Below are 9,707 nucleotides of genomic sequence, written 5' to 3' on the forward strand. Positions count from 1 at the left end.
GGCGCAAGAGAAGGAGGCGAGAGGCTGCGCCGGGAGCTGAAGGGAACACGGGAGATGAAACAAACAGACAGCAGCCGAAGGGTGCAGCGCTATACAGCAAAAACTTTCCAGCTCCCGAGTGACCCTTCATATACCCGTAGTGCGTGGCAAAAATTTAGACATCGGCTCATTCCCACAACCCGCGGCGCGGCGCGGCGCTGCGGGCGGCAGAGGAGGAGCGCGCGTGAATATCCCTCTTGTTCTCATGCTCGTATAAGTGGGGAAAGAACGTCCCTTATAAGGAGGTCTAACTCCCACTAAACTAGCAATGTGGGACTAAACTTTAGTAGTATCCCTTGCCTTGCACAAATGGGCTAAGTGGGCCTTTAGGATTTATTAAGAATTTCTGAAATAATTATTGGGCTGCCCAAAATGGACTAAATTCCAGCAGGTCATGTGAGCAATACTTAGGGAAGCGCACTAACACTGTCAAAAGATCATGCTTTATCAACTAAACATAACTAGGACAAGCCGAACAAATGATTGGCATTTCTTGTTTTTCATTGATTGTGAACTGAATTGTGGTTAGGTTGATGTATTTGCAGAAAAATTCATGGCTCAGTCAAACATCATGTATGTGTAGATCAGGTATGGCTCTCAAAATGTGGTTTCTACTAACGATTTTTTGCAGCAAAATATATCTTCTTTACGTGGTGTACAAAGGATATCCCACTACCAATCCTAACTACCAAAACAACCCTAGGCCCTCTGGATACCTGGAGTTCTAGGCCAGCCCCAGACTAGTCAAATACGAAAATGCAGTTCCAAGAGAAATATCCTGACTTCCCTTCAGAGATGCCGACTTCTGTCCAGTCTAGACTGGTCCAGACCCTTCGGATTTGACTCTGGATTTTTCCATGGGTCAAAAACATAGAAGAGTAGTGAGTCTTTTTCGGTGAGAATGGATGTGACAAATCTCACAAGTTTTTTAGAGAAGCCATATTCATTGTAGGGTGCGCCTGTGGTGATGCTTGACTTGTACTGTAGATCCTATTGCACAATATTCAAGAAAAAACACAATAATGTAGATCCTCTCGGGGTTTTTTTTTTGCCTTGTAGAGGTGGCGCCTCATCTTGGAGCTGGTCACCCGAGACCAACTTAATGGAGCTCCAGGGACTTTGATATAATTTTTATTATGTTGAATGTAGTTTGTACTTCTGATGAACGTTTATAATAAATTTGGATTCCTTTCACAAAATGCTTCGCAGATCACACAATCTCCCATGAACATCACTTATCATCTGATGACCAAAAGCCTCAACAATGTACTGGTTAAATTTTTATAAAATAAGAATCTAATGAACGAAAGCCACGGCGAGTTTGTGTGATGAGATCTAGTTTCGATCCAACCTAACCTACAGATGAGCATAGATTCAACCTGATATATCTCTATACAAAAAATGTGGCACATGAAACATGGACAAATCAAAACGGCTTCCACCCACTTTCCATCCCAGGAGATGATTGGCAGGTCTTCATTCTACTCCACACGAATAAATCATTTTCCCTTAGAAAACAGAGAAAAAATGGAAGTCGTTATCGTGAGGACCTTGCCAGCCAAGCAACCTCCCCTCTACTCTGGGTCACCGGTCAATGTTGCATGACCAGCAGTATCCTACTCCTATCTGCAATGCCAAGGAAAATTCAACAGGCCAAGATACACAACCAGTACCACCCACTCCACATACACTACAGACTAACAGGTGGCCCATGAGAGCCCTGGCGCCCACCTGCCAGCCACTTGCTGCCGCATGAGGCCCGTACGCTACACGTGCGTGCGTAACTGTCAATGGAAGCCCAGATCGTTGTCGTTAAGACGGGTGCAGCGCAGGTGACCATGTGCTTCAATGTGTGAGTGGTAGCGAACCTTCCGATGCCTGCTCAGAGTTTTGAGTAGCGAACCTTCGGATGGAAGTTTGGAGCGCCATGCAGGGCTCTCCTCCCCTATAAAATGGTCGCCAAGAACCCTGCTTTTCCAAGCAGAAACATAGACACAGGATCAGCAGCCTTGGCTCTCCTCCCCTATAAAACGTCAGCTGAAGAACACTAGAACAGAGTGAGCTGAGAGAGCAGAGGAAAGAAAGGAAGAAGGGGAAAAGATAGTGCAGCATTAGCTTTAGCAGGGCAGCTATGGGATTCTGCTGTGGGCCTTCCGATGTCAAGGTGCTCCCAAATAACACCTCCTCATTGTCGTCAACGTCTTCCTCATCGTCATCACCCGCTAAAGATTCTGCCGACGGTGGCAAGAAGAAGCAACAGCAAGGTGTGAAGAAGGAGCGGGGGAGGGAGAAGAAGAAGAGCAACCTTGACCGTGCCGCCATGGCTACGCCCCGCCTCCCCTTCCATTCTCGGCCCGGTCTCATGTAATGTTAACCGGGAACAACAATGTGTGCATGAGATCCCGTATGTTCTCCTATTAGCTTACGATCAAGGTTGGAGCTTAGGTTGAATGAGATTTCTACTGTCGTCACATGTTCTATTTATTCATTGATGATTGGTTGGTTGTATTCCATGATTCAAATTGCTGGTGTTTTCTGTCAATTTACAAGGGATGAAGTTCATTGTCACTAGGATACTATTTGTTTCCCTACTTTGTTGGATTACTATTCCCTACTTGACTCGGCTTGACTCGGTTCACTAGTTTAGGCGAGCAAGACTAAGCCTACATCACCCTCAAAAAGACTAGGTCTACATCAACTAGGAGCATCTTTTTTACACCCATTGGTCAAAACCCATATACTCCCTCCGTTCGGAAAAAGTTGTCCACTGCTTAGTTCATTTACAATTTTGCAGAAAACCCCTTCTAGCTTCAAATCTCTTGCTAATCACACCCCGCTGCTTCTTCCTCCTTTCTCCGTCGCCGGCGCGCACTGTGGTCCCTCGCGCCACCGTCGGCACCCACCATAGGGCCGAGCGCGTGACAACGGCCAGGGCCTGCGCCACCGCTGTGAACCACCACCGCCCCTGCCCACCTGCGCCGCCCGAGGCGAGCTGCGTCGCCCGCACGGAGGCGAGCTGCATCGCCCGCACGGAGGCGAGCTGCGTCGCGCCGTCCACCTGCTCCTCCGCGGCGACCACCTCGACGGGCGGCGGCTCCACTGCTGAAGGGCGCTGCCCCGCCGCCATCCTCTCCCGCCCCGATCCCTTCCGCCGCCGAGGGCTGCATCGCTATCCCCTCCCGCCGCCCAGGGCTGCGCTGCTATCCCTCGCGCCGCCCAGGGCCTGCGCCGGCGCCGCACAGGACCTGCGCGCGCCTGGGTCTCGAGCGCCTGGACCTGGAGCTCCAGGCGGGCCTGGAACTCAAGCTCATCCTCAACCTCGAGCTTCTTCTGCTGCAAGTTGCTGCTCTTCCCCGGCGGGCCTGCTCGTGCTGCCACCCGGAGCTCCCCTGCTTGTGCTTCTGCCGGTGAGAAGAAGAACCCGAGCTCCAATTTCTGTACAGTGCACTTGTTCATTAATTTGAAACACAATTGATCATCTACTGTGCAGAAATGTTGCAAAAAAGTAAACTGAATGTGTTCAACTCCAATGTCAAAGAAATTAACTGAATGTTCTTGGTCTGGATAAACATGTTCTTCAGTTAACTGGACAAGACTAAATCAAAATGAATGTTCTAGATTGAGTATAAACAATTGGACAAGAAGCAGTAGGTGTACTCGAAATTCTAAACTAAATCAAACTCAATGTTATAGACTGAGTAGAAAAATTGGAGTACTGGAGTAGATCAGTTTGCAGTGAATAGGAGATGCTAAATTTGAGTGAATACTCCACTGTTTTCAGTGAGCAGTACTCCACTAAATTTGAGAAAACTACTGAATTATTGTTGTTTAGTTAATGTCAGGTTCAAAATAGACTTCAAATGTTAATGTCAGGTTCATTTTACTCTAAATTGATGCATTCAGTGTGTAGATCATCCAATAGGTGTTCGGTGTTGAAGAAAAGTAAATTTCAGTTGGTCTGTAACTTAAACTGAGATACAAAAAATTGAGTCAATACTCCTCTGTTTTCAGTGAGTACTCCAGTCTCATGCAGGCACATGTCCAGTAGCAAAAAGTTTCAGAAATTTTGATGCTCACCTTCCATCTTGGCAGTACAAGAAAAACTGAGCAGCCAACTCTTGCCGCTTTGCATGCATTGCTGGCAACTCCAGTAGCTTTACAAAAAAATCGATCATGGCATCTACAGGTTACAAACAAATGAGCAAGATTCAGTTAGATAACCACTGATAGAAGCATGTGAGTGCAAAAAACTTGACAACTGAAATTCAGTTAGATAACAAGAATCTGAATTTTATGCATGAACTTTGAAACTCTGTCAGTGCACAACATTCAGTGTCAATTGAATTTCCATGATTATATGCAGCTAGGTGTTCTCTAGTTACCAAAATGAACAAGGAGTACTTTTAATATCTACTTTTCTCTTTCTTGTTTTTTTTTTGCTTTTTTGTCTAGGATTCTTCATGGTTTTTTTGTTATGATTATATGCTCACCATTCATCTTTTGTATACTCTTGTTATGAGATCAGACAGGAGCACACAATTATGGATTTGAATTTGATGCCGGAAGAGGAGGACGGAACTCAAGAAGAACAAGCTCAGCAGGGTGACGTTATTGATTTGAATTTGATGCCGAAAGAGGAGGACAAAGCTCAAGAAGAAGAACAAGCTCAACAGGGTGACGCTATTGATTTAAACTTGATGCCGGAAGATGAGGATGAAGACATTGAATTGAATTGGTTTCCTGAAGAGGAAGAAGCTCAAGAGGCACAAGAAGACGCAGAATTGGAAGAAGCTCAATATGCACAAGAAGATGCAGAAGTTCAAGAAGCTCAAGATGCACAAGAAGATGAAGAAGTGCAAGAAGCTGATGCACATGGCAATCCAAGAGGGAAGGACTTGACAGACAAGGAGAGACACGGTGTTTACTTTGCTCTGCGAGTAATCGAGCTTAGAGATGGACAGGTTCACGTGTATGACAAGGTGCTCATCGCGACTATGCTGAATGTTCACCTGCGAACAGTTACAAGAATATGGAATCTAGCCAAACGACAACTTGCAGCAGGCCAAGAAGTTGATGTTTCAAGCAAGAAGAATAAAAGTGGTAGGAAGAGAAAAGAACTAGATCTGTCGAGAACAGCCACAATCCCTTTGAACAAAAGAAGAACAATCCGTTCTCTAGCAAGGTGTTTAGGTGTGCCCCGTTCAACCCTACATGACAGATTTCAATTGCAAGAGCTAAAACGCATCACAAGCACCATCAAACCCACCCTCAAGCCACAGAACAAGATAGCGAGACTAAAGTTCTGCCTATCCATGATGGATGAAAGATGGATATCAAGTCCTTGGCCCAGTTTCAAGCCAATGACAAATATGGTCCACATCGATGAGAAATGGTATGACATGACCCGAGTGAAGAGTAGCTACTACGTACTGCCTGGAGAAGAAGAACCAAATCGAACTGTGCACAATACACATAGCATTGGGAAGGTAATGTTTCTAACAGCTGTGGCCAAACCTCGCTACAATGACGATGGGGAGATGACATTTGATGGAAAACTTGGCATTTGGCCGTTCGTGGTAGAGACCGAGGCACAACGAACAAGCCAGAACAGAGACAGGGGGACAATAGAGTTGAGGCCGGTCAAAGTTACTAGACCTGTGTGCAGAGATTACCTGATCAATAAAGTAATCCCTGCCATTCAAGACAAATGGCCTGACGGTGACGAGGACACAACGATCTTAATTCAACAAGATAATGCAACACCGCATGTCCTCCCTAATGATGCTGGTTTTCTAGAGGCCGTGGCACAGACAGATCTGGATATTCGATTATTGCAACAACCACCGAACAGCCCTGAGCTCAATGTTCTAGATCTTTGTTTCCACTGCTCCCTCCAATCCCTAACCGACTGCAGAGCGCCTATGAATATACAGGAACTGGTACAGGGTGTAGAGGAGGAGTTTGAGAACTACGATCCCCATAAGCTGTTCAAAAGCTTTATGACGTTGCAAGCAGTCATGGTGGAAGTGATGAAAGATCAAGGAGGAAACAACTACAAGATGCCGCATCTGCATAAGGGACGTCTACAGAATGCTGGAGAGGAAATAACCGGTGTATACTGCAGTCCGGAGCTAATTACTGACACCAAGGCCATTATAGAACAAGGAAATTAGTACATAGGGAAAGGAAAAAGAAAGGGACAAGGAAAAAGAAAGGGACAAGGAAAGAGAAAAGGAATAGGAAAAGAAAGGATATGAGTATGTCATGTGTATGTCTTGTGTATGTCATGTGTCATGTTAATTAAGCTAGGTTTAATTGAACTAAGTTGGAATTAGCTAGATCTTCTTCTTCTTCTTCTTCTTCTTCTTCTTCTTCTTTTTCTTCTTCTAGAAGCACAAGCAGTACAAACTCCAGTAGCTAGGCCACATTAGAGACAAATGTTCCTAAACTTGATGTTAATTTAGCCAATGTTCAGAGACAAATCAGAGTTGACAGTAAAGATCAAAATTTCAGACTTGACACATAAATAAAATTTGATTTGATCGCGATTTGAATTGAATTGAGTAGGCCAAGGGGAAATTGAAATTCCAACACAAAACTTGGAGAGCAATAACATATGTTCAGGATTGTTCACAATCAGATTCAGGGGGAATTGGCACTTGATTTGTTCACAATCAGATTCAGGGGGAATTGGCACTTGATTTGTTCACAATCAGGTTCAGGGTTGACAGATTCAGGTTCAGAGTTTGTTTCAGTTTATAGAAATGGCTACAAGTTTATAGAAACTTGGTGAACTTGAATCTAGCAGGCTGAAGCATTTTGAAACAATGACAAAAGACTTGACTGCAGTCTAGAACAATGACAAAATTACTTGCCAGATCATGAAACAAATGATAAAATTACTTGAAAAGGAGTACTCCATTTATCTACCTCTTTCATGAAAGGAGTACTCTACTAGACAGCAGCAGTAGTACACCAAGTACTGCCGGCCGCCCTCTAACTAATTCATTCATGGATGATTTTAATCACTGACTCATCCTGCTAGATCCATCACTAAAGCTAATTAGTAATGTGATTTATCTGACATTTGCTAGTTGAGAATAAATGTTCACTCTTATCTCACATTTGCTAGTTGAAATGCATAAATTCAGTTGTTTCAAGTTTCAGTCTAAGCTAGAATTTCCAGTTTACACACAGATGTTTGTCTGCCACGTTTCAAGTTTCAGTCTAAGCTAGAATAGGATGAGCTGCTGAAGAAATTAGGCAATTAGCCCATTGTGTCCCCTAGTGTGATCCCCTAGTTACACAAAGATGTTACACACAGATGTTTGTCTGCCATGTTTTGCTAACTGAAGAAATACCAGTTGGCCGACATGCAATCTTAAGCAAATCTCAGAAGCAGCAAATTTCAGTAAAAAAGATCAGTTTTTACACATAAGTCATGGACGGGAATTGAAGGACGGAGGCTTAACCTGCCAATAAGACGCCACCGCCGTCGTCGAGCTCGCAGTACAGAAGACGTCTCCACCGCCGTCGAGCTTGCTGTCGTCGGCTACGTCTCCCGCCGTCTGGCCTCGCAGCCACCATATTAGCCTCGCCGACGCCGGATCTAAAGCAGCCGTAGCAGAGTGCGGAGGTCACTAGGAAGGGGGGAAGCTAGGGGAGGAAGGCAAGCTGGAGCTGCGCCGAGCAGGAGAGAGCGGCGGAGGAGGCGGCGAGCTTTGGCGGTGGTGGAGCTGCGCCGCAGCGCCGAGGAGGACCTGGAAATGGCCGCCGCCGAGCAGATCGACAGAAAAAATCAGTCTTCTCCTCGTCGGGGATCACCATGGGGAACGAGGAGGGGAACAAGGAGAGGGAAGATGCGTGGGAGGCGTGGGGTGGGGGAGGCGTGGTGCGGGAGAGCTCCGGCGATGCGGGGAGCTGCGGGGGAGCCGCTGCGGAGGAGCCGAGCTGCGGGGGAGAGGACCTCCGGCGCGACAGAGGAGCGGGGGAGACGGCGGGAGCTGTGGGTTTGTCGGGAATTTGCTGGGGGGGTTTTCAGAAAAACACCTTGGGGACAACTATTCCCGGACGGAGGGAGTAGATTTGAGTGGTTCACTGGGCACATTCCCCTCAAAAGTATGTGTAGCAAGAATCTGTGACAAAGCTGCAAAATAAATTAAACCAAACTTTTTCCTATCAACAAAGGTGAGAGAAGAAGCATGGTAAAACCAAAGGAACAGCTACCATCACTTTCTATCCCAGGAGATATGGCGGGCCTTCATTCTTACTCCACTTAAATAAATCGATTTTCCTCTTCCCTTAACCAAGACGCCCCTCTCAGATCTCTTATTTCTCTTATCTCCACCTTCTCCCACCCATCTAATGTTCTAGCGGGAGGTGAGGAGAACCATGATTTTGTGTGTTTGACGTGTAGTTAGGATAGAGCTTGGTGTAGTGGCGTCGTCGTTTAGGGTTGATGGTGGTGCTGCATCGAATAATGGTTGTGCCCCGACATGTCGACATCGTTGAGGAGCCGGTGGGGTTAGTGTCGTCGTCGAGCATGTTCTCCACCGTTGGGTGGCGTTGGTTTTGTTATCAGCTTGCGGTCGTGGCCTTGCCTTCTGTGCATGTAGTTCCCACATGTGAGTGATCACATCTGGTCCGTCGGGCCACACCGGTGATGCTAGCTAGCCTTGACATTGGTTGGATGCCTACTGAGACAATAACGAGGAGTTTCTCTCCCTAGGTTTGTGTTGGCAACACACCGTTGTTCTTCACGACGTCGTGCTCTCCTCTCATGACCAAGCAAGCGGTGGCAAATTCAGTTCAGAAGTCCCCTAAGGTATATTATGGAAAAGTTGGGACAACTATCCTAGACGTGGATATTTTATTTGTACTCATTTTTTCTAAATAATGGAGTATAATCAAGATATTAGAGCAAATCTAGAAGAGTTGCCATATCTCTTCGTTGTTATATGCAACGTGCTCCATATGCATATGGCGGCCAGGGCCGTTATGCGCAAACCTAAAGTTGCCATAACATGGTCTTCGTAAATTTCATTTTTTGTTCTTCTTTCGGTGATTTTCTTCAAAGTTTCAAGTGCAATTTAAGCTCAAATTAGTTTAAGCCAAACACATGTATCATCACGATAACTTAAATGACGACTATATTCAGTGGCCAAAATGTGCCGCTCGCAATATAATTAGCGATTTGAAGTGTTATTTAGTGTCATTTTCAAAACAACGGATGTTGCTATTCGAGCAGCATTGCTACCGGGTACTGCCTACACTAGTCGGTGTCTGGCACCGTCTAGTTATCGCCCTCTTCCTCGTGGTCGCCCTGCTCCTACACTTCCTTCGAGAAATCGTCGTAGTAGGCATAGGGGTTGGACTCATCACTTAACAGTGAGTGTGGAGCCAAACTCTCGGCCCGAGCTTCGATAGCGGATATCCGTGACACGGCATCAATCGGGTCGTCGGGCTCCAGCACTGACTTCGGTGATGGGGACACCTCGCCATAGGGCTTTTCTAGGAAGGGATGAAGTCGTGAGGCCATTCAAATGACTGCATTGGTAATTGGGAGGGAGCGATGGATGCTATTAATGGATGCGTGGTTAGCCTTGCCGTGACCATGGTTCATCGGTGTTTACCGGCGCACGATTGTGCATGTACCTGCGCCACGCGGC

At 46.1% G+C, this 9,707-nt stretch overlaps 1 protein-coding gene across 1 annotated transcript; it reads right to left on the bottom strand.

The window, feature by feature from the left end:
- Positions 1 to 2,837: 2,837 nt before the first annotated feature.
- LOC123057280 (uncharacterized) lies at positions 2,838 to 4,536 on the bottom strand. Its single transcript, XM_044480347.1, has 4 exons — positions 4,530 to 4,536; positions 4,291 to 4,297; positions 4,117 to 4,219; positions 2,838 to 3,474 (listed from the first exon to the last, which is right to left on the bottom strand). Exons 1-4 carry the CDS (start codon positions 4,534 to 4,536, stop codon positions 2,866 to 2,868), a joined length of 726 nt encoding a protein of 241 aa, XP_044336282.1. The 3' UTR covers positions 2,838 to 2,865.
- Positions 4,537 to 9,707: the final 5,171 nt, after the last annotated feature.

The sequence above is a fragment of the Triticum aestivum genome, chromosome 3A (genome assembly GCF_018294505.1).
Source record: "Triticum aestivum cultivar Chinese Spring chromosome 3A, IWGSC CS RefSeq v2.1, whole genome shotgun sequence".
Taxonomy (NCBI): domain Eukaryota; kingdom Viridiplantae; phylum Streptophyta; class Magnoliopsida; order Poales; family Poaceae; genus Triticum; species Triticum aestivum.